Source organism: Solanum pennellii, chromosome 2 (assembly GCF_001406875.1).
Source record: "Solanum pennellii chromosome 2, SPENNV200".
Taxonomy (NCBI): domain Eukaryota; kingdom Viridiplantae; phylum Streptophyta; class Magnoliopsida; order Solanales; family Solanaceae; genus Solanum; species Solanum pennellii.
Window position 1 is genome coordinate 55,489,241 of NC_028638.1, and position 24,603 is coordinate 55,513,843.

The 24,603-nt window shown below is 35.9% G+C and overlaps 2 protein-coding genes across 4 annotated transcripts; one reads left to right on the forward strand and one right to left on the reverse strand.

Moving 5' to 3' along the window:
* The first annotated feature begins 687 nt into the window (after window positions 1–687).
* LOC107010862 (protein furry homolog) lies at window positions 688–16,919 on the forward strand. Of its 2 annotated transcripts, none has more exons than XM_015210126.2 (18): window positions 688–1,003; window positions 1,198–1,386; window positions 2,120–2,238; window positions 3,292–3,337; window positions 4,140–4,212; window positions 4,299–4,356; window positions 5,085–5,180; window positions 5,532–5,649; window positions 5,717–5,983; window positions 6,931–7,032; window positions 7,135–7,492; window positions 7,577–7,690; window positions 8,397–9,025; window positions 9,125–9,321; window positions 9,805–10,027; window positions 10,701–10,820; window positions 12,363–13,136; window positions 13,617–16,919. In XM_015210126.2, the coding sequence occupies exons 2-18, from the start codon at window positions 1,291–1,293 to the stop codon at window positions 16,683–16,685; spliced, it is 6,459 nt and encodes a 2,152-aa protein (XP_015065612.1). In that variant the 5' UTR covers window positions 688–1,003; window positions 1,198–1,290; the 3' UTR covers window positions 16,686–16,919. The 2 variants fall into 2 exon arrangements, with proteins under 2 accessions (XP_015065612.1, XP_015065613.1); XM_015210127.2 differs by having other exon boundaries at window positions 688–987.
* Window positions 16,920–16,993: 74 nt separating this feature from the next.
* Window positions 16,994–22,187, reverse strand: LOC107010863 (amino acid transporter AVT6A). 2 transcript variants are annotated; one of them, XR_001455758.2, is made up of 7 exons: window positions 21,762–22,187; window positions 20,765–21,271; window positions 20,480–20,632; window positions 19,965–20,168; window positions 18,796–19,261; window positions 17,834–17,942; window positions 17,539–17,678 (listed from the first exon to the last, which is right to left on the reverse strand). XR_001455758.2 is itself a non-coding variant. In XM_015210130.2 (6 exons), the coding sequence occupies exons 2-6, from the start codon at window positions 21,183–21,185 to the stop codon at window positions 17,540–17,542; spliced, it is 1,383 nt and encodes a 460-aa protein (XP_015065616.1). In that variant the 5' UTR covers window positions 21,186–21,271; window positions 21,762–22,186; the 3' UTR covers window positions 16,994–17,539. The 2 variants fall into 2 exon arrangements, 1 of the variants encoding a protein (XP_015065616.1); XM_015210130.2 differs by lacking the exon at window positions 17,834–17,942 and having other exon boundaries at window positions 16,994–17,678; window positions 21,762–22,186.
* Between the last annotated feature and the right edge of the window lie 2,416 nt (window positions 22,188–24,603).

Genomic DNA, 24,603 nt, shown 5'->3' on the forward strand with positions numbered 1-24,603 from the left:
GTAACTTTTAATTAAATAAGTTTTATTTCATAAAATATTAAAAGAAATAGGTATATTTATTTTCTAGATATTAAAACTTTTTTATACATTTTGATATTCATATATATATTCAATATTTTAGTTGGATAAAGTAACATAGATTATATTTTAGAATCGCCATTTTAATTATAAATACATTTTATTGAATAATATGCAAGTTTATCCATTTTACAATAACTTCAGTCATATATTAAAACTTAATTATCTTTATCTAAATTTCATGCTTGTACTATTGAGTTCAACTACTGTATGGGAATGAGTTTCAATTATTTTTTGTTACAACTTCATTCATAAATGTAAGCTGTGTCTAATTTTGTCTTTATTCTATATTAATTATTCGTAAAATAATACGTATTTATCATTTATAAATCATAATTATACTTTTACAAGTAAAATGATTTATATCCTACAAAATATCTAATTTCAACAGGTAAGTATTAAAAAAATTCATAAATTTATATTAAACTTTGAATAAGTCAATTATTTTAATTTTTGAACTACGAAAAAGTACAAAAATTTACTGAAACTTAATACAATAGAGGGATTAATATATTAGATACTATCATTTTAAAAATAAATACAAATTAATAAGTGTGTTCAAATTATAAGACAAATAAATGGGCCTCAGTACAAAAGAGTCAGCAAATTGTTAAAAAGAAAAAGATAATTAAAAGTAGTCTGACGATATTGACGACAACGAAGAGAGCACTGGTCTGATTGGGTCTACAGCTAAAATCCAACTATCAGAAGAAGAAAACTGCAGTAATGACCCGGCAGTGAAACGCTTCCTTTATTGTTTTTGCTACCTGACAAGAAATCAGTATCAGGCAGGAAGAGCGATGCTGCAGAAATTAGAAACTGGAAAACAATAGCAATGACTAAGTTTGAAGATGAAGATGGATTATTCACTCGCCGCTGAATTTTCAAGTAGCAGGATTTCCGATTCCGGTACCGTCTCTTTTCGGTTAGTACTTATCATCCTCTACTTCTCTTTGTAATATATTGGCTGAATTTAGCATGATAACAGTATCTGGATGAACCCTAATTTATACTTTACATTTCGAATTCACGTACTCGACTCAAATTAGCTTGGGATCGAGGGGTAGTTGGTTGAGTCAAATTTCGAAGTCCTTCAATCTGAATTGGGATCACGCGCAGGTACGAAGTGGACAGTTTCTACTGGATATGAAATCTGAAGTTTGCAGTTGCATCAAAGTGGGGTAAGATTGAGAGAACAAAAGTAAAAAAGAAATGAAGGCTGGGAGTGCAGCTAAGCTGATTGTTGACGCGTTGCTTCAGAGGTTCCTTCCGCTTGCTAGGCGTCGCATTGAAACCGCTCAAGCTCAGGTACTCTTTAACCAAAAGTTTTCTATATTTTCATGTGTTGATACCATTTTGGGGATTATTTGTGTTTTGTGATATACTGTGTTTTTGATTCTTAACTTCTTGTCAAGAAAGATATTTGCAAAATGCTTGTCATATTAGTCGGCAGCATAGTTCCTGTAACACTAAGAGAAAGTTCAAGATGGATTCTGGAGTCATATTCTTCCATTTATGCTGGTTTAGACAAAAGATAAACTTCTCCGAGAGTAATTAATGCAAGCGCATTAGAATTTGTTCTGAGGAATACCCTTTTATGCTGCCTCTAGCTCTCAAGTGTGGAAAGGAGAATTATGGTATGCTTTTACTAAGGGGGAATATATGGAGGAAAATAAACAAAGAGACTAAGTGGATTCAACATCTACTATATATACATAAAAAGTATTTTTGACCTTATATATATAGTATTATTTTTTGACGATGAACCACTTACGGTACCCTGGCTCCGCCAAGTTGGTCCTCTAACCCCACAAAGGGAAAATGACAAGCATGGTCTACTTAACATGAGGTGGAGCGGAATATTTTCGTTGTTTACTTTACATCCATTAGTTTGATTCTGGATTAAAACAAGTTGTTTATTGCTTAATTTTCTTTTTTAAATTATTATTTTTAATTTTTTCCGGATAGGTTTTTGTGATTAATTTCCTTTTGACTTGGATTCTTCAACTTTGTCTAAAATTTCTCACTTGACGAAGTACAGGATGGACAGTACCTTCGGCCATCTGATCCAGCCTATGAGCAAGTACTGGATTCATTGGCTATGGTTGCACGCCACACACCTGTTCCTCTCCTGGAGGCCCTTCTAAGATGGAGAGAAAGGTGCACATCTTCAGTTACAATTTATCCTAATCATGGCACATGGTTTTCATTTATGTGTTAAGTCAAAGTGTAGTTTTCATCATTCCGCTGCCAATTAATGCAAGTTCATTTTGGTGAAAGAAAATTTTCCCTTCGTAGTTCATACAGTTGTGCTAGCAAATCCATTTGGTAAATTCAATATATTGCACAGTTGTTCCCCTTACGTGTGCTGTATGAGAATTCACATACATGATAAACCATGGTAAATTATTCACTAGCTTGTTAATTACTCCTTACTTTCCAATATAAACATTTCTTTTAATTTTGGCAAATCTCAAATGTTTGCCATTATTCCAATCCCGATCATAATACTACTATTTTCAGCAATTCAAATTCTTTTAGCTATTAACATTTAAGATTTGATATGATCTTTTTTCTTCCGAGCTAGTTTTCAACCATTACAGCAACAACAGAATACCCAGTTTTCAACCATTATTTTACTATATTCATCCACTATCACTTATATAAAAATAAACTAAATTAACGTCGTAAACTGCGTGTCCAGGTAAAATGGGATGGCGGAATAATAGTTGTAGTTTCATTTCGTTCTAGTTAATCTGGGACTGGAGAAGTATGTTACAGTTTTGAAAAAGTAGAACTAGGACAAGGGAAAATAGAGGAGATCAGTTGCCACGCGGGCAATTGCATTTTCTGCTACTGTTCTTGAATATGGACGACCTCTAATAGCTGGGGCCTTGACTTACCATTTTTGGCTTGAGGTGACCATGGGGAGATTTTACACGTGATAAGTGTTTTTTTGTTCAATAAAGAAACCTTGCTCTTTCTGAAATTATCACTCTTATAGTCTTCTTTTATGAAGTAGTGCAGTTCATTGATTGAGACTAGGGGACGCATAGGAAGTACAAATCTATCATGAAAATCGCCATGCCATCAATCTATTTTTATTTCTGATGAAGCTTTGTTAATGTGATGGGATTACACTACAATAATGTGTATACTACAGTAGAGAGATTTTTCAATGCTTTGAATCTGATGTACTATGGTTGGTTGCAGCGAATCTCCCAAAGGTGCAAATGATGCATCAACATTTCAGAGAAAGGTTTGTTAATCTACCAACTCTCTTGTCTGTGACTCCTTTTTGAAAAGGAAGTCCATGAGTCCTTCCCTCATTCACATCTTTAGCATGGAAGTTGCTATGAGGTTGTTCCTCTGCACTTCCATTTTCTGGTTATTGAACAAATTCATTGAAAATGACTTATCACACAATCTATGAAAAAGCAAAAGAATGGAACTATGGGAGTCACTTCTTTTAAACCACACATCTGGTAGGCTGAAATTACAACACAGCTATGCAGCTCAAAATATTTCCCGGCAAAATAGCCATCCTCTCACTTTAAGAGAAACTTAACTTTCCAAGTGTAGAACCTCATGTGTTTTTTCCTTTTGGGACTCGATAAAACTGGAGAACCTCATAAAGTTGACCTTAATGTATATATATATATATATATATAATATAAAGAGAGAACCTCATGCAGTTGTCTGCAGGAGTTGGAAGAAACCAGAAAGGAAGAGATTGTTTTTACAATATAAGAAAATAAACCCAAAACTGTTCTAACTGAAGGATTAAAAGAAGTAGCCATTATTACCTCTACTGGCAGAGTAATGAGCATGAAGGCATTACTGCTGTACATTTAGGCCACTATTCATTTCGTGCCTAATGATACCAAGTGGTATTATATCATAGGTACTTTACATGCATATTCTCTTTTTGTGAAGTATCTGATTAAGTTCTGTATGATTTAGCAACTTAAGTATCTTTGTTGAAGCTCGTGAGGAAGTTCTTTCATGGTTCTTAAATTTCTCAAATCCTTATAAAAAAAGTAAGTTCTTCCATGGTTCAGCTTGCAGTGGAGTGCATCTTTTGTTCTGCGTGTATTCGCTTTGTGGAATGTTGTCCACAAGAAGGGCTTACAGGTAGATTTACAGATTCAACAAGTCTACCTTTCTCTAGGAAGCTAATCCACTGCTAGTTGAGTAAAATGTGTCTCCTTGAACTGCAGAGAAGCTTTGGATTGGGCTTGAGAATTTTGTATTCGATTGGCTAATAAATGCAGACAGGTAGGTTATAAAGCTAGTTCAAAACTTATGGTACTACTCGGTTTCCTCTTTGTTTTTTTCCAGAATGATAGTATAAGTTATTGACAAGTGCTTTGGTCCACCTTTTAGTTCATTTATCCTGTTATGGTTTATTCTTATTTGCTAGAGCCATAATGTAACCTCAGTATGCTTTTCATTCCTCTTCCTGGATTTTATTTTATGTATTTTATTTAATTTTTTTGGTCTTGTCTGCCAGAACTTCTTTTCAAAACCTTGTTCTTGTACAACATCCAAACAACATGATTTATGTTCTTCTGTATTAGTATTTACCATATAAACAAAAGGATTGCTTTGTTTCTTGAGACGGTATGAATGGAAAGCACAGTATTTCTATTGTATTTATTACCTTCCCCACCTGTAAAATATAATTTGGTCTTTAATGGACTTCAAAAGGATTACAATATTATAGCTAGGACAAATATGCAATCTAAACCTTTTCATATCAGATGTACTTATATTTATCACTCTGACATGTATGCTTTTATTTTGAACTTACAAGAAAGTTGCTTTTGTTTAGTTTAAATATGTCTTTATTTTTATGGCTAGTTAGACAGTCAAGTGAGTTTATCTAATCTTAATTATTTTATTTTTTTATCTAATCAACCCTGTAATCTTAACTCGAATGCTAGAATTATAAAATAACTATTGGCTTTTAAGTCCATATACTGAACCAATTTTATCTGTTGCAGAGTTGTTAGCCAGGTTGAGTATCCTTCGTTGGTTGATTTGCGGGGGCTTCTTCTAGACTTAGTTGCTCAACTCCTTGGTGCTCTATCTCGGATCAGGTAAGTAAAGGGAACCCAATTTTTTGTAGTCCAATGTTCAAACTCAACTCTTGATCGGTTAATAGTTACTCATACCGAGATTTGTTGCTTAATTTGGAAATACTATTCAACAGATAGAACAAAAAGTGGAAAGTAACAGGAAAAATTGAAATCAACTCTGTACTTTACCCTGATGCGTGTTTCACTGGAAAATAAGAAGTTACTTTCATACAGTTGTGATAAATCTTTACCCTGTAGACATTATTGAATTCACAATCTTTGCAACAAACCATGTTAATCAACGAGGAGGTGACTTTCAGCCTCATGGTTAGTTTATGTGAGTGTTAATGTTTTCCCATTGTCTGTCAACAGATTTAGTTCAGTGACGGAGCGCTTTTTCATGGAACTCAATACCCGTCGTATAGATACTAATGTTGCTCGCAGTGAAGCACTTAGTATTATAAATGGAATGCGCTATCTCAAGCTAGGGGTATGTGTCATGTTTTTCTTGCTGAATAGATATGCATAGAAGCATCATTAAGATATGTTATTTTCAGGTGAAGACAGAGGGTGGACTGAATGCTTCAGCTTCCTTTGTGGCTAAAGCTAACCCTTTGAATCGTGCTCCTCACAAACGAAAAAGCGAACTTCATCATGCCTTATGCAATATGCTATCCAATATCCTAGCACCTCTTGCGGATGGTGTTAAGGGTCAATGGCCTCCTTCAAGCGTAGATCCTGCGCTAACTCTATGGTATGAAGCAGTGGCACGAATAAGGATACAGCTCATGCATTGGATGGATAAGCAGAGCAAACATATCTCTGTAAGCATAGAAATCTTTTTATAGACCTTTACTTGTCAATGTAATCTCTATTTTGGTCACAAGGATGGTTGAAATTACCTATTTAGTACTCCCTCTGTTTCAATTTTGTCTACTTTTGAATTTGTGGTCTTAAACCAAGGATTTGTAGAATATCCCAAAATGTCCTTTAATCTTGTGGTCTTGAACATGTTACGACTAAAGGACTGCCAAAAAAAGAGAGAGGAAAGAAACGTTCTTTTTGAAACGAAACAAAAAGGAAAATAAGACCAACAATTTGAAATGGAGAGAGTAATATTTAAAGAGGAATCTCAAAATTTTAAAATCTTTATTTGCTGTCAAACTGTACCTCAAGTTTGTTCTCAAGTGAGATGGTTTCCCCTTCCTGCTTGTTGACCCAGATAGCTTCTTTATCATTCTTTTTCCATAAAGCATACATACATTCTTACATTTCGGTTTTGTGGTCAGACTCATCATTGATGTTGCTGTCTCTTTCCTCAAATCTTAGTAGATATTTTATATCGTTTGCGCCTAGAATGTCAGTTAAGGGGCCTACAAGATACATGTATTAGATCTTCTATTGTAACACGCTGGTGTTTTTGCAAGAATAAATTGGAATCCAGGGAATAGCAGGAATTTGCTATACTTGGTTTCCTTCATTCAGCTCAGGACACTGTATAAGTTATCATCTAGAGGTCAGCGTAGTGCTTACCACATTTATATACTAGCCTGGAAAAAGTTCCTATGAATAATAAACACTTTAGCTTGTCCTGAGCTTCATGTGGATTTTGTACGTGAAGAGGCCTTGCTCTCTCAAAATCTGAAGAGTCCTCTCTTAAATGCTACTATTACATTTATTTTTTGAAATAGAAATGCTAATATTACATTTATAGTCTTCTTTTTTGTAATTATCGTAGTTTCTCTAATTTGTATTTGTTCTGCAACTCTAGGTTGGCTATCCTTTAGTGACACTTCTTCTGTGTCTTGGTGATCCACATGTTTTTCTCAGTAACTTTGGTCCTCACATGGAACAACTGTATAAGCATCTGAAGGTAAGCTGTAATTATAATCTTTATTGCAAAAAAATATAACCTTGTTGTGGCTGCCTTTTTGAAGATTTTTCAGCGTACATATAATATTGATCCTTTTCATAGGACAAGAACCATCGATTCATGGCCTTAGACTGCTTACATCGTGTACTGAGATTCTACTTGAGTGTTCATGGTGATTCCCAGCCTCCAAATCGTGTTTGGGATTACCTAGACAGTGTGACATCACAGCTCCTTACAGTTCTCAGAAAAGGCATGCTTACACAGGATGTACAACATGATAAGCTCGTCGAATTCTGTGTGACTATTGCTGAACATAACATTGATTTCGCTATGAACCATATGATATTGGAGTTGCTGAAGCAAGACAGTCCAAGTGAAGCTAAAGTTATTGGTCTTCGTGCTTTGCTTGCCATTGTCATGACTCCGACCAGTCAGCATGTTGGCTTGGAAATTCTCCATGGTAATGATAATATACTCGGTTTCATTGGCATTTGTTATTCGTTTGGCCTTGCTTTTCTGAACTCATGTCATTCTTTATCGACAGTTCGTGGTATTGGCCATTTCATCCCAAAAGTGAAGGCTGCAATTGAGTCAATTTTGAGATCTTGTCACAGGACATATAGCCAGGCGCTTCTTACTTCTTCAAGGACCACTATAGGTAATTATCTACGGTACAAATAGCACTTATACTCTTGAAGATTGATTAGACTTAACTTGCATATCTTTATGATAAGGTCAGCTGACATGTGGAATTTATTCAAGAATTTTTGTACTTTAGCTTGTTTTTGACTGTTACCTCCTTAAGATGCTTTTCTCAATTGTATTTCCCGTTGAAAATGTGTTATTTGTTGGTCAGCTTCTATTTACTGCATATACATCAAGAGATACCCCATCATGATGTATATACCTTTTTATCTGTTTTGTGCATTTCAAAAGTATGCCACTTGAAGTATGAATGCCAGAATTATGTGTGGGTATTGCATCTAATTGCATTAATCTGTCTCAGTAAGTTTGTGTGGATGTTCAATTTCTTATTTCATTTAATAGATTGACATATTAAACTTTGGTTACTCATATCTAAATTCACAGCTTGAAAGTCTTCCATTCACCGGTCACTCATTTGTCTCTGCTAATTGCTGCTTGTCCTTATACCTGCTTTGTGCCATGTTTATGGTTTACACTGTAAAATCATAACACCAAATCTATTCATCATCCACACTTTTTAGGTTTGATACCCAAAAAACTAGCTACGTTTACGTTCCATGCATCCCCCTACGATGTATCTTTTGGTTTGTGAGATTGAACTGCCCCTATACATTGTGTGAAGTAGTGATTTTATTTACAGAACTCTTTTGTTGTGCCAGATGCTGTAACAAAAGAGAAATCTCAGGGATATCTATTCCGCTCAGTTCTGAAGTGTATACCATATCTGATTGAAGAAGTTGGCCGAAGTGATAAAATTACTGAGATAATACCTCAACATGGCATTAGTATTGATCCTGGCGTGCGTGAGGAAGCGGTACAGGTACTCAATCGGATTGTCAGGTACCTGCCACATCGTCGCTTTTCAGTCATGAGAGGGATGTCAAACTTCATTCTACGTCTTCCAGATGAGTTTCCCCTTCTCATTCAGACTTCTCTGGGGCGCCTTCTGGAGCTCATGCGTTTTTGGAGAGCTTGTCTAGTTGATGATAAGGTGGAGTACGATGCTTCTGATGCAAAGCGTGTGCAGAGAACAGAGGGATTCAAGAAATCTTCTTTCCATCACTCTCAAGAAACAATTGAATTTCGTGCTTCAGAGATAGATGCAGTTGGTCTTATTTTCCTTAGTTCAGTGGATAGTCAGATCCGACACACAGCACTGGAGTTACTGCGCTGTGTTCGTGCTTTAAGAAATGATACAAGGGAACTCTCATTGCATGAGAGATCAGATAATGTTTTGAAAGATGAAGCTGAACCGATATTCATAATTGATGTTTTAGAAGAGCATGGGGTGGGTAGCATTCTCTTTCCCTTTTAATGCATCCTGACATTTTCTTATTTTTATTAGGAAATTCAAGCGCATATCTAGTAAGGATCTTTGCTTCTGCAGGATGATATTGTTCAGAGTTGTTACTGGGATTCAGGCCGTCCATTTGATCTGAGGCGAGAGGCTGATCCTGTACCCCCTGATGTTACTCTCCAATCTATTCTCTTTGAGAGCCCGGATAAGAACAGATGGGCCCGCTGTCTTAGCGAGCTTGTCAAGCATGCATCGGAGCTGTGTCCAAGTTCTGTTCAGGAAGCAAAGTAAGCAATCTGTGGAAATATAGATATCTGAAACATGCCGAAATGTCCCAAGCTTCCTGCTTTAATGTGTCATTTTTTTTTTCATGAGTACATTTTGGTATACTTGGGGAAGCCAAAGTGACCCTCTTGTGGAATTATTTGTGTAATGGTTGTCCACCTATAATTTAGTAAATAGCTTGCCAAAAAAGTTAAACGTAGTAAATGTAATTCTTTACTTACCATTAGTCACAAGTATTTTTTCCTCCGAGGAAAATATACGAATGCCCATTCCATAAGGTGATAGTTTCTCCTGATAGGAATTCAGAGTTCTTTCAGGAAGCATGTCTTCTATAGGAATATTCTCACCATTGTTAAAGCCATTGAATATTTGAAGTTCCATTCCTCAATCATTGATGCAATTCCTTATTTTAAAGTTTTTAAACTTAACAGTAATTTTATGCAGAAAGTTTGAAGTTTCATATAATGTTGATGCCTCATATACAGATTGGAAGTTATTCAGCGGCTTGCTCATATAACGCCTGCTGAGTTGGGAGGTAAGGCCCATCAGTCACAGGACACTGACAACAAGCTAGATCAATGGCTGATGTATGCTATGTTTGCATGCTCATGTCCATCTGATAGTAGAGAAGGTGGTGGCACGGCAGCAATAAAAGAACTTTTCCACCTCATTTTCCCGTCCCTAAAGTCTGGCTCTGAAACAAATATAGTGAGTAGCTACTACCTGTAATCATTCTGATAATAGCAGAATGATCGGATCTATGTTATCATTTTTACTACATTTATTGGTCGGAGTAGCAGTAAGTAAGAGATTTTGTAATGGTGGAAAATCTGAACATGGCATGAGTGTGATTTACTTGGGTTCATTTTTCTCTTACCTTTATTTTTCACTGGGGATACTTAAGCATCCAAGCTCCAACTGTATACATGGTTTAAAAATTTGTTAAGCCACTGTCTATATTATTTTCTGATATGTTAGCTTCTAGTGACCTGCTTAAGAACAAATATTTCATATTCTGGAACTTCAAAGATTGTTAAAACCAAGATTTAATTGGGTAATCACTGGAAGAGTTTCTGTAGGATTGACGGGCTAAGAATGCTATATCTTGGGGTTGCTTAAAATTTGACAGTCAATACTGATAAACCTCATGTGCACATTAAATGCAATTCTCTCTGTACTTTTTTGAGATAATTTTTGTTGGATTTTTTATTCTCCAAAACGTTTGATACTAAATATAAGCATCCAAAAATTTAGGATGTAACGAAGTTCTTTTTTTCCAAAAATAAAGTATCTGCATGATTGAAAAGAGTAAAAGGAGCGAAATATAACTCTTCTTTGAGTTGGCATCATGTTGAGTGACTTCTTCTTCCTGCTTGTTTAGCATGCAGCTACAATGGCTCTGGGGCACTCCCATCTTGAAATATGCGAAGTCATGTTTAGTGAGCTTGCATCTTTCATTGACGAGGCCTCTCTGGAGGCAGAAGGGAAACCAAAATGGAAGGTAATTTTTTCAAACTCTTGTCATCGTGGTTTCCTTTTGTGGTCACTTGCTTTATATGTAATTTCAGTAAAAGAGTGATCTTGCTTTCGTCTTTGTTTTGTCTGGATAGATTGAGCAATTTGATGTTTTGTCCATTTTATATATTACTAAGTAGCCTAGGAGTTTTTTAATGTGCGCATGTGCTAGTATTGAGAATTATAAAAGTATACTCCTTATGGTTCTAGTACTACAGTAAGAAACTGATCTGGCATTAAGTGTTAGCAGACGAACTTGAAGTAGTCAGCAAGGAGATGAAATTGAGGAACAAAAGAATACCTAAGAAAACAAAATAACGACACCTCAATGCTAAGCTAGTTTGGCTCAGCATATTCATTTTGCTCTATTTGGACCCGTATTTGATAATTTGGGTGTTCTCTGACTCTAGAGGTTCTCTAATTTATAAAAAATTACTAAGATTATCGACATGTCCTACTGGCATCCGTATATCTGAACAGACAAAAAGGCTCCCAGTAACATTGGGCATATTGTAAACATACTTCAAGACTAAGCATTACCCCAACTAGTCAGTGTTGCCTACATGAATCTTTCGCTTCTAATTTGTTATTTGTCTTATTTCTTGCTAAATCTGCATAGATTTTAAGAGATTGTAGATCTTTTGAGACAACTTTCTTCCATGTGATCTTAGGTCTACTTTTTTTCCCATTTAATAACTTCAACATTTTGGTTTAAAGTGTACCAGCCAGATGTCTATGTAGGAAGTTTATGAACTGTTTCAAGCATCTTCTCTGGTTTTATCCTCTATGTATGTTACTAGAGGATACAATTAAAAAAGGTCGATTGAGACGGTTTGGTCATATCCCCGCGAACTTCCAAATGCACCTATCTACATGTGTAAAACCATGATGATTGAAAGATAATATTGTTAAGAATCGTCGAGAAAATGTGCTCAATGGGGAAGTCGGAATCTAGAAGAAATTGGAATAAAGCAAGCCAAAACATAAATATGGAGCAAATTAGACTAAGCAAATATTCGAAATCTGGACTTCTTTTCCTTATTGTGGTTTTTCATTTCCCTCCCTCCCGTTGCTTTGTCAGGTTATGAGCTTATGCATACTTGTTAGGTACATAAATGCCAAGCAATAATGTTAATAAGCCTTACAAGAATCCAGGTTAACACTTTTTTGCTTGAACGAATGCTTATAGTTGTAGAGCATATGTTGCTGATGATGTTCTTATATACTAGCATCTTACTCTATTTAAAGAACTTCTAACAATCTTCTACAATTGATGTTAAGAAAGAAAGAAATCAGATGTCAAATTCATGTCTTGAAAAATATACTGCTCACATCTATTACATGCATAGGATATTTCCATATTTATGGCAAAGAAAAGTACAGGTTCAGGAACTTGCCAAAACTGCAGCTACATAGTCCTTTGAGATCCCCATGCCAAAGTTTGTAAATTGTTGATTGTCTCTGTCATTGTCGGTACAAATTCTGTGCTTTGGTTCTTTTTAGTAGAATCTCGATCGTTTCATTGCAGAGCCAAAGGTCCCGTCGAGAAGAACTTCGTGTTCACATTGCAAATATATACCGTACAGTTTCTGAAAACATCTGGCCTGGAATGCTTAGTAGGAAGCCTGTTTTCCGCCTACATTATTTGAAGTTCATTGAAGAAACAACCAGACAGATATTAACAGCATCTGCCGAGAGTTTCCAGGAGATGCAACCACTCCGTTATGCACTTGCTTCTGTACTGAGATCTCTGGCCCCTGAATTTGTTGAGTCAAAATCAGAGAAATTTGATATTAGAACTAGGAAGCGGCTTTTTGATCTTCTACTCTCCTGGAGCGATGATGCTGGCAATACATGGAGTCAGGATGGTGTTAATGATTATCGACGTGAAGTTGAGCGTTACAAGTCTACTCAGCACTCTCGATCAAAGGATTCTATTGACAAACTCACATTTGATAAAGAACTGAATGAACAGGTAGAAGCCATCCAATGGGCTTCCATGAATGCAATGGCTTCACTGTTATATGGACCCTGCTTTGATGATAATGCCAGAAAGATGAGTGGCCGTGTAATATCTTGGATAAATAGCCTATTCATTGAGCCTGCACCAAGGGCACCCTTTGGTTATTCACCTGCTGATCCAAGAACTCCATCTTATTCAAAGTACACTGGTGAAAGTGGCAGAGGAACAACTGGTCGTGATAGGCACAGAGGAGGTCATCTTCGAGTTTCACTTGCAAAATTAGCTTTAAGAAATCTTCTTATAACAAACTTGGACCTGTTTCCTGCTTGCATTGACCAGGTGCTGCTTCTTTTTCCAAATGCTTATAGAAAGTTCATGGTGCAGTTTTACTCGTTTATTGTACACTACATATTTTGTTAAAATGTATTCTGTAAGCAAACCTTCTAAAACATGAATTTTATGTGACTTGTCAATATTGTGGGTGAGGGTGTGTAATATAGTGATTTTATGTGTTGTATTATCCCCATTGATTTCAGGAGGTAAACCATTTAGCAAGTATTTAATCTTTTATGCATTTTTGATTGGAAAAGTGAGTTTCCTCTGTTATGCCTTCTGTTTAGTTGGTGCTGTGGTGGCATTCTTATATCATTTTGTTATTTTCTATCTAGTATCAAAAATATATTTGAAAATTCAGATCCTCTACTTTGATTTTTTTGACATGGAGCAAGTTATCACTTTTCTTGCCCTAGGCAGATGTTTAGCATACATGTTTTTTATTTTTATCCCTTTGAAATACTTACGAGTCTTTATTTGGCACAGTGCTACTACTCTGATGCTGCAATTGCAGATGGCTATTTCAGTGTGCTAGCTGAAGTCTATATGCGTCAAGAGATTCCAAAATGTGAAATACAGAGACTCTTAAGTCTGATCCTCTACAAGGTGGTGGATCCTTCCAGACAGATTCGTGATGATGCCCTTCAAATGCTTGAGACGCTTTCTGTCCGTGAATGGGCCGATGATGGGATGGAGGGTTCAGGAAGCTACAGAGCTGCTGTAGTTGGGAACCTTCCAGACTCGTATCAACAGTTCCAATACAAACTCTCTTGCAAACTTGCTAAAGATCATCCTGAACTGAGCCAGTTGCTTTGTGAAGAAATTATGCAGAGACAGCTTGATGCTGTTGATATAATTGCACAGCACCAAGTCCTCACCTGCATGGCTCCATGGATAGAGAATCTCAATTTCTGGAAACTCAAGGATTCTGGCTGGAGTGAGAGATTGTTGAAAAGTCTGTATTATGTGACATGGAGACATGGTGATCAGTTTCCTGATGAAATTGAAAAGCTTTGGAGCACAATTGCTAGCAAACCCAGGAACATAAGTCCCGTTTTAGATTTTTTGATTGCAAAAGGGATTGAAGATTGTGATTCAAATGCGTCAGCAGAAATAAGTGGTGCATTTGCTACATATTTCTCTGTTGCTAAAAGGGTTGGTTTATACTTGGCTCGTATCTGCCCCCAACGTACTATAGATCACCTGGTTTATCAACTGGCTCAACGTATGCTTGAAGATAACATAGAGCCTCTGAGGTCTAGTGCAAACAGAGGAGATGGTAATGGAAACTTTCTGTTGGAGTTCTCACAAGGACCGTCTGTGGCTCAAGTTTCATCAATTGTAGACAGCCAACCGCACATGTCACCTTTATTAGTTCGTGGATCTCTTGATGGTCCTCTAAGAAACACAAGTGGGAGCTTGAGCTGGAGAACAGCAGGGGTTGGAGGCAGAAGTGCCTCGGGCCCCTTGAGTCCTATGCCTCCTGAATTGAATATTGTTCCTCTAACTGCTGGTCGGTCCGGCCAACTTCTTCCTTCACTGGTGAACATGTCAGGGCCATTAATGGGAGTTCGGAGTTCAACAGGAAGCCTACGAAGTCGTCATGTCTCTCGAGACAGCGGAGATTATCACATTGATACTCCAAATTCTGGGGAAGAAGGGTTGCACTTGGCGGCTGGAACACATGCTGTTAATGCAAAAGAACTTCAATCAGCATTGCAAGGTCATCAACAGCACCTACTCACCCATGCAGACATAGCGTTAATTTTACTTGCTGAAATCGCCTATGAGAATGATGAAGATTTCCGGGAGCATTTACCATTGCTCTTTCATGTCACTTTCGTCTCCATGGATAGTTCAGAGGATATTGTCTTGGAGCATTGTCAGCACCTTCTGGTTAATCTGTTGTATTCCCTTGCTGGGCGTCATTTGGAATTGTACGACGTTGAAAATAGTGATGGAGAGAACAAGCAGCAAGTAGTGAGCTTGATAAAGTATGTTCAATCTAAGCGAGGTAGCATGATGTGGGAGAATGAGGACACTACAGTTGTCAGAACAGAACTGCCAAGTGCAGCACTCTTATCTGCTTTAGTGCAGAGCATGGTGGATGCTATCTTTTTCCAAGGAGATCTACGGGAAACTTGGGGAGCAGAGGCTCTTAAATGGGCTATGGAATGCACATCAAGACACCTGGCCTGCCGCTCGCACCAGATATACCGGGCACTGCGGCCTCGTGTAACTAATGATGCTTGTGTATCCTTGCTACGTTGCCTTCACAGATGCTTGAGTAACCCAGTACCACCTGTTCTAGGCTTTGTCATGGAGATCTTGTTGACATTACAGGTAATGGTGGAGAATATGGAGCCAGAAAAGGTGATATTATATCCCCAGCTTTTCTGGGGTTGTGTTGCCATGATGCATACAGACTTCGTTCATGTGTATTGTCAGGTGCTGGAACTCGTTTGTCGTGTAATTGATCGCTTATCGTTCCGAGATAGAACTACTGAGAATGTGCTTCTCTCAAGCATGCCCAGAGATGAGCTTGATTCAAATGTTGGTGACAATTCTGACTTCCAGCGTCTGGAATCACGGAACGTTAGTGAGCCATTACCCTCAAATGCAAAGGTGCCAGTCTTTGAAGGAGTGCAACCACTGGTTCTTAAAGGCCTTATGTCAACTGTCAGTCATGGTGTCTCTATTGAAGTTCTATCGAGAATAACCGTGCCTTCATGTGATTCAATCTTCGGTGATGCAGAAACACGCCTACTAATGAACATAACAGGCTTACTTCCCTGGCTCTGCCTACAGCTTAACCAAGACGCAGGGGTAGGTCCTGCTTCACCATTCCATCACCAGTATCAAAAAGCTTGCTCTGTTGCAACCAATATAGCTGTCTGGTGTCGAGCAAAATCGATAGATGAATTGGCTACTGTGTTCATGGCTTACTCCCGCGGTGAGATAAAAAATATAGAACACCTTCTAGCTTGTGTTTCACCATTACTGTGCAATGAATGGTTCCCCAAGCACTCGGCTCTAGCATTTGGGCATCTCCTACGTCTTCTTGAGAAAGGGCCAGTTGAATATCAGCGTGTCATACTTCTCATGCTGAAGGCATTGCTTCAGCATACTCCAATGGATGCTGCTCAAAGTCCGCATATGTATGCAATTGTATCTCAGTTGGTAGAGAGCACTTTGTGTTGGGAGGCACTTAGTGTATTGGAAGCCCTCTTGCAGAGCTGTAGCTTACCTGGATCACATCCGCATGAGCCAGGACAGTTTGAGAATGGACTTGCTGGCTCTGAAGAGAAGATTCTTGCGCCTCAGACCTCATTTAAGGCTCGGAGTGGGCCATTGCAGTATGCGATGCTCGGACTTGGAGCTGGCTCCACAGCAGTAGTCCAACCTAATGCATCTGAATCAGGTTTATCAGCGAAAGAATTAGCGCTTCAAAACACAAGGCTGATGCTAGGTAGAGTGCTTGATAGTTGTGCACTTGGGAGGAGGAGAGATTACAGAAGATTGGTTCCTTTTGTGACTAGTACTGGGAATCCATAGAGGTCATTTTGCACATTATTTTGGTAGCACCAAGTTTGAATATTTGCAGTACAGAGGTCATTTTGGACATTATTTCGGTAGCACAGTTTGAATATCGACTAGCTGGGTTTTGTAAATAGGTGTAGTGTAACTATTATTATGTAGAGTTAGTTTAGGCCCTGTCCCTGTATTCAGAATGCACCAATGTATTTTTGTTTCAGAATCTAACCAATCAAATGGTACCTCATGCTTCACTTATATTTCTTCAGAAGATGAAATTTGTTTGCTTGATGGAAAAAGTACATACAAGAGAATGAAAACCATCCATCGACGTGCAATTACCATTGCTAAAAAAAGCAATTAATATAACAGAATTTTACAGAGTTCCCCTCGATCATTTAACCACAAAAACTCTCCAATGACCAAAAGCACTGACAGGAAAGAAAATGAAACAATGCAAATAAATTGAATTCCAAACACCAGCCAACTAAAAAGGACGTCTGGGACCCGGAGATTCATTAAGGAAAAGAAAAAACAGCAACAAACCCAACCAATGGAAATGAATACACAAGAAATCAACATACAGAGAACTGAAGCCAATCCAAGCTGAATTTGCTGTTTATACGACATCATTTCGTATGTAAGACAAAACTTCAGTGGGCACTGTACAAGACTATAGGCTGCAGCCATGTCTTGATGCATGTTAAGCAAAGCTACTCAAATTTTCATATTGAGCAGTGTTTGTAAACTTATTAGAACTAGACTCCAGTAGCTTCAAAGAAAAGCTTAGCCAGTATTATCCTGCCTTCACCCTAACTTCACCATGAGTACAACTGATACTTCGAATTCCTCGTGTCACACAGGTACATGAGAAATCACTCGCGCGGTGATGAATTCTTTTTAAACAAGGCATATGCATCGCTGTATATGGCCACCATGTTCGAAAAGACAGCAAGGACAATCATAAAAATACTTAGGATCTTGTCTCTCTTAGTTGCTATGCCATACCGATCCCTGCAACAAAATACAACCAATTCTATAAATGCTCATCCGATTTCGCCATACACCTGGGGGGGGGAGGATGTGGGGTTTGAAAGCAGGGAGAAGAAGATATATTGCAATTATAGGCTAAAGATGTATCCAATCTTTGTAATTCTTAAAATTCACACCTAAATGTTTAAACTTCAAATAATCAATGGCCCAGGACTCGGAAAGAACCAGCAAACATAAATTCATTAATCAATCAACACTGAGTCCTGCCTGGACAAAACTTCCAAACTGCAAACAAGGTAAATGTTATCCAATTTTTAGAGATATTGCTCTTGTACCTCCTACCATAATTCGAATGAGAAAGATGAAAGCACAAGTATCAGTTTGAAACTCTTAACGTGTCGAATGATAAAGGTCTTACTAGATACCGTCCAGTGGATCAGCAAAGAAATTTGAGGGCGAAGAGGATTGATTGGGGAAAATCTGGTATCAGTAATAAAAGCAAGTTGTAATCAATTTATTGTCATCCTATGATTGTATTTAACCATGAGATATCCAAGCACCTCCAACTTAAATAGCATAGAATTCTCAGACGTGACGTCTTTCTACTCCTTTCAAAGAAGCAAACTATTAGTAACCTTTCAACATTGGACAAACAAAATATTCTCTGCTTCTTGACCAACTCTTCTACCATATAGAAGTCAGAAAACTTTGTTGTCAGTAGTCTCAAATGTACAGCTTTTTCAAAGGAGGGGTGAACATAAGTAGACATCTCCCAATCAACAAAAAAGTTAACAGAACTCAAACTAAGATGAGGTCAGCTTATTCACTTTCTTGACCGGAGGGCACAGCAAGTATGCTCGCACCAAATTTTACGAAGGCCACCAAATGCAGGCTGATCAGATGTGCCAACAAAGCTGGTTAGCAATTTCCGTTCACAAACTTTCATGCATGCAACAACTCAAACGAGTCCAACTACTATCATGTTCCTTTAAAGTTCGTGCAGGTCGTGTAGGGAGGTGGAGGTGGGGGACGCTTGGCAGACAAGATATATATTGCAAGCTATAATCCCAAGTTCTGGATTTGCTAAGCATCAGTCAAGTAATACCTTAAATAAATTGTGCAACAGAAATGTGTTTACCTGAGAGTAACAGCAGCAGGAAATATGAACCCTATGCAAACAGCAGCAGTTGCTCCAGTGAATTGGAACGCATCCCAGATGCTTGGGATGAAATTCGCCCCCAAAAAGATGATGGCAATGAGACCACCGCTGATTAAAGCAAACCTCAAATTGTCCAGGGTTAGAGGGCTTGCAGAAGGAAATACTAGGCCATCCAAGTTAAGCCGCAGTGGGTAGAAAACAATGGGAAAGACGAGCATCAGGTGGGCAGCATAGCTGACACGCACAACATCATTAAGCAAGGAGCCAAATGGAATTCCAAGATCAGCATCGAAGTTGGCAAGCACATCATCAAGAGTTGCATCGCCAAATAGGAGAAAACCAAAAATGCTTGTCAGCACATACACACTCGAGCAAAGAGCTAGCGCACTTTGCACCACTGCTCTGATCTGCCTGCTTTCTTCAAGTTCATTTTCAATGGAGTGAACTGCATAAGTATGCTTGTTTAGTCTAATGTTGTAGCAAGACGGATGTACAGTTAAATTTCCATTTACAACTGCAACATCCAATTTGACAAGAATGTGCACCAAGGAAGAAAATTTCACATAGGATATTATATTAAGTCAATCATATATACTAGAAGAAGTAGACTAAACATTTGAATGGACTACATGGAGGAAAAACGACTTAGAAGTAGGATCATCTAAAGATAACAGGAACTCCTGATGGTTTCTCCATCTTCCATGGTCAGATCAAATCAAGAAGTGGACTTACAAAAAGAGTAGGAAAAGTAAGTCATAATGCAAGCAGTAATGATCTTGAAATATGATATATTTGAATAACACATTCAATAATCATCAATTAATGCACCAAACAACCAGAACTTTTGTATTAATAGTACTTCGAATATAATAAAACTGTTTGAATTAATCTGAGATATATATATGGTTGTCGTGACTTATATAATAAAAGAATTTATATGATTATATGAAAGACTCCTCCAACTGAGAAATCTGAAAGTATAAGAATACAAAAACTATGGGAAATATGTACCTTAGATTAATTTTCAAGCATAGCAGAGATGTTTCTACCTTTAAACTTGGTCGAATCTATGTATACCTCCCTTTCATAAAATATTAGCAGTAAAACAAAACAGCAAAATCCGCATGAAAATATAATTGGGCCATTACCATTATAGTGACAGATGTATGCAGTGACCAGTACAGGAACAACTGTGAAGAGCTTGAGGAATGACGTCAGATCATGACAACTGGGAAGCAATCTGGGCATAAGAATTGATCCATTTATCAGCTTGAATATGGTGATTCCCACAGTTACGACCAGAAATACAACAGCCAGGGCGACTGATAATGCAGATGTATATCTCAATGAATCTGCAAAGGAAATTGAGTAACATAATGTCACCACATTACACATGTAATACAGAGAAATAGTACTGTTGATGTTAAGTTTATTTCTGCATTGCACAGAATTGAAAATACTATCTACTCCTAGGAATGTAGCAACTGCCCATGTATTTCTGAAGATCCATGAAAAAAAAATTGAGTTGCTTACCAAAAGGCAACCAAGTTCTATATATACCTAGTTGACTGAAATTCATATTTCAGTGATAAAAATAGCATGAAAGGATTGTATAAATTAAGTAATATCCCAAAAAACTGACGTATCTACAGAAAGTACTTACCTATACGCTTTAAGCAAGCTAATGGTGCAAATACACCAAGGGTGGTCACAAGAAGAACAAAGAATCGTCCATTCCACCAATGAACTCCGAACCAACCTTCCAGGACACCAGCATGGTGGGTTCCACTTGAAGTTGTTCCAGAAAGCACGTCACCTTTGAAAGGAGAATATAAAGAGTGAGTATCACAATCATCGTGGAATTAACGGTGGATGAAAAAGTAGTCATAAGCTTAATGCACATGAAGCTAAGTCTTTAAGGAGTGGTAATCAATTATTGCTTACCTACCTATGATAATCATGTATACAATAAGAACACCAATATTGTTAACAAGTACACATATTTGAAGCAACATCTTCCCATAATTGCCAAAAGCATCGCCCATAAGACCTCCATAAGAAACTGAATTTGAAGTCCTACTAAACCTGATTAACAACTCAATTGAAGCTTCTGTGAGGAAAGCCATCAAGATGATCATAATAATCCCAGGAATGAGTCCCAACACCTTCATAATTGCAGGTAAGGCCATGATTCCAGCACCGACAATTGTAGTCGACAAATTAAATACAGCCCCACTATATGAAGCCCCATTGAACTCATCGAATCCGCCATCTTTCTGATGCTTTGTAGGCAATAATGGCGATTGGTCATCTACTACTGGTTGTTTGTTCTTTCTTGATCTTTTCTCTTTTACAGTTCCAATAGTCATATTTGAATTCTGAAGCTTCGAGAGGTCAAAATTGGAAACTTTACGATCAGCTTATGCTTTTTGTATCCTTCAGACAAAAAAATAATCTGCACATAATACTTAACAGGTATCAGTTATACATTCTATGACCTCCTAAATAGTAAATTCCAAGCTACCCAACAACAACATGCCCAGTATTATAATCCCACAAGTGATGTCTACGAAACTTTTAAATTACACTATTGATTAGAAGCCCGGAGTTTATGCAAACTTTACCACTACCTCGAGATAATAGAGAAGTTATCTGATAGACCTGGAACAAATTCCACAAGAATTTCAAACATGCTTGAACTATGAATATATGAATTTAACTAGTGAAACAAACTCTTTGGGACAAAATCCAATTATTTACACAAGTTAAAAGAACCCAAAACTAAATCTCATTAACTCCAATTTACCCCAAAGTGGCAATCAACAATTCCGACACAAAAAACCACATTAAACAAGAAAGTAAGCAATAAACATAATCAAAAAACGGTTCCCATAAATAGAATCTACTCAATTTTCTTTTAAGTGTACAGATACTAAAAATCATACCTGAAATGGATTTTTTTAAAAAAGCAAGACTCTTTGAGATAAACCTTTTCCACAAGAGTGACACAAAAATTGAACAAGAATTCAAGAACCCAGAATTGGAAAATCTTGATATATCGTCCTTAATCCAAAAATAAAAAATAAAAAATCAACAATCCCGCAGTCTCTCAAAAATTATTGATGACCAATAAAAATTATCCAAGGCCAAAACTTTAACAGGGTTTTGTAGGTTTAGTATAAAAAACAGAAAAGGAAGAAGAAGAAGAAAGCTTCACGCAAAGAATTGATTGAATAAATTTATACGTATGAACAGTTTCATTGACTAAAACTTTGTTAAAGAAAATACAAAACTCGGCCTTCACTAATTCTTATCTTGAAAGAGATGAAAGAAAAGACGTGTGTCCTTCTCAGCTATTTTCAAGATCAAGAAATTTTAGGTTTATGTATACTTACTTATACAAGGGACATTTCACCCTTTTGCGGTTTTGCCTCAAATTTTCTTTTTACACATTTTATAAGATTTTTTTTCAATTTATTTAATCTATTTTTATTTGATAAAAATATAAGAAAATAAAATTTTTTTAAAAAAGTTTATGAAATTAATAGTCAAGGTGTTTGTAATTTCAAGAAAGTTATTGCTCAGACTGAAATGGAAAAATTCACTAGTGAATTTGTATTTAAATTGCTAGAATTATAAATAAAACAACTCGAGATAATTAATTTCAAAAAATACAAGGCGAATCATATTTATTCTTGCGGTAACCTTTTGTTATCACTAACTCCTTGTCTACCCAACAATACTTAATAAAATTAAAATTTTAGTTTATTAGGTTATTAGTGAATGTTTGATTTTTTATCTGATAATTTTTTTTTATTCTTTAAGATAAAAAAGTACAACTATATCAATTTTGATCTTTCAAATTTCATAAGTTAAATATTAAAATTGAACGTGTAATCTATAATTTAAATTATAATAATTGGATCATTAAATTGTTTCACCACGATAGTATCCTCATAAAAAGTAAAAAGTTAATATACGGGTGTTGTTTGCTTCTTACACTATGTTTGGATCATTGTTACTCATTGTTTCATAATATATTGTATTGTATTGTACTGTATTATATGGTAGATACAATGTTTGGATAGACTGTATTGTTTATTGTTGTTTTAATAACATTTTAATTGTTTAGTTTGATCGTATTGTAATTTATAAATTTACTAAAGAATCCTAATTATTCTAGGATAGGAGGTTTGACTAGATTTAAAGAATTAAGATAAAGGGTAAAATAGTATTTTGAAATATTATAAAAATATATAATTGAAAAAAAGAAATTAAGTAATAATTGGAACACACCAAATTAGTTGTTCCATAAAATAAGGATTTTTATTATTACGTAACAATAAAATTTAACGATATAATACATTTTAAGTAACAATCGAAATAAACATTGTAGATATAGTAACGTGTTAGTGATTTTACTAACCTGCCTTAATAATACAGCAATAGTGGCAGTTTAATTTGATGAAGTACGTGCTATTTTTTATAAAAAAAATTTACTGTAATAGAGAGTAAGATAATCGTGATTTTTGTTTGCTGAAACAATCAAAATACTAGTATACTTTATACAAATATAATATAATCCAAGTTGTCAAAAGATAGACGATGAAATAAGAATTTTGTTTCTTCTTTGAAATAATAATTTAATAAACAAGAATTGAACAATAATTGGTCGAAAGTATTCTTTGTTAGGTGGATTGATATTATACGCATAGTCCATGATATAAAAATACAAATATTTATTTTTAATATTGTTGAAGTTTCTACGTAAAAAACGTGAATTTTATATATAAAATATTTTTAATTTATTTAAGTTATAATTTGTTTAAGTTACCATCAAAATAATTTATTAAGGTCAACAATAAGACTTTTTCATATCAGAAAAGGGATAAAAATATATTAATATATAAGATCAAATCCAAAATATATCGAATGACAAAATTATTCACATTCAAAAATCAAATACAACAAAAATAAATTTAATATGCTTTCATATAAAAAAAAAACACTAAAAACTCGAATGAGATTGAAATTGTGACTTTATATATAAGAATATCCTTTTAGAAATATAGAAGCCAATACTATATCCTAAATATCGTGTGCTCATATATTTCTGGATAGTGAAGCTCCTAATGAAAACATGAATTTCCAAATTCTAGAATCACTATGTTCAATAACACAGAAAGAATATATTAATTGTAAGTTTAAATCTCAATTTATTATTTAATCACAATAAATGAATATAATTTAATACATAATTGAGAGATGTAAGTTTTTGTTCCAAGTGTTTACACTAAATTGCCGTCCTTCTAGGTGTATACATGTTTAAATTTGATAAGTATATATTAATGAGAGAAATTAAATTAAATTCATAATGAGAATAACGAAAATAGAAAAATAAAATATAATCAAAGTCCCATTCAAAGTAGGCCATTGATGTGTTTGTCACGTAATCATCAATAGTTAATCCATAAAAGTAAACATAAATTATGTCAATAATGACAATATGACAAAACAAAAGAAAAATCAGAATTGGCCTTTGTAGGTGAATTAATTTTTAATTAATCACATGGTAAGCACTAAGCAAGTTATTATTGTAAGTTTTTCTCTAACATAAACGTAGGAATAAGGTGGTGACACGTGGCTAATGAAAACGTGAACACACTAGATTAGCAAGGAATCTAAGCGATTTGCTTTATTGGCTAATTGTGATTCACTAAATTGACTCTTTAATTTATTTTTGTAGAAAAAAATACTTGTGTTAAGTTTCACAAGTACACCTTTCGT

Bases quoted from the DNA above. Each gene is read 5' to 3' on its own strand.
- LOC107010862 (XM_015210126.2), top strand. From the start codon at position 1,291: ATGAAGGCTGGGAGTGCAGCTAAGCTGATTGTTGACGCGTTGCTTCAG. The intron at 7,033-7,134 runs GTAAGCTGTAAT...TCCTTTTCATAG, and splicing joins AACTGTATAAGCATCTGAAG to GACAAGAACCATCGATTCAT. The intron at 13,137-13,616 runs GTGCTGCTTCTT...TATTTGGCACAG, and splicing joins TTCCTGCTTGCATTGACCAG to TGCTACTACTCTGATGCTGC.
- LOC107010863 (XM_015210130.2), bottom strand. From the start codon at position 21,185: ATGACTATTGGAACTGTAAAAGAGAAAAGATCAAGAAAGAACAAACAA. The intron at 20,633-20,764 runs GTAGGTAAGCAA...CTCCTTTCAAAG, and splicing joins TGTATACATGATTATCATAG to GTGACGTGCTTTCTGGAACA. The intron at 17,679-18,795 runs GTAAACACATTT...ATTTTGTTGCAG, and splicing joins CCTGCTGCTGTTACTCTCAG to GGATCGGTATGGCATAGCAA.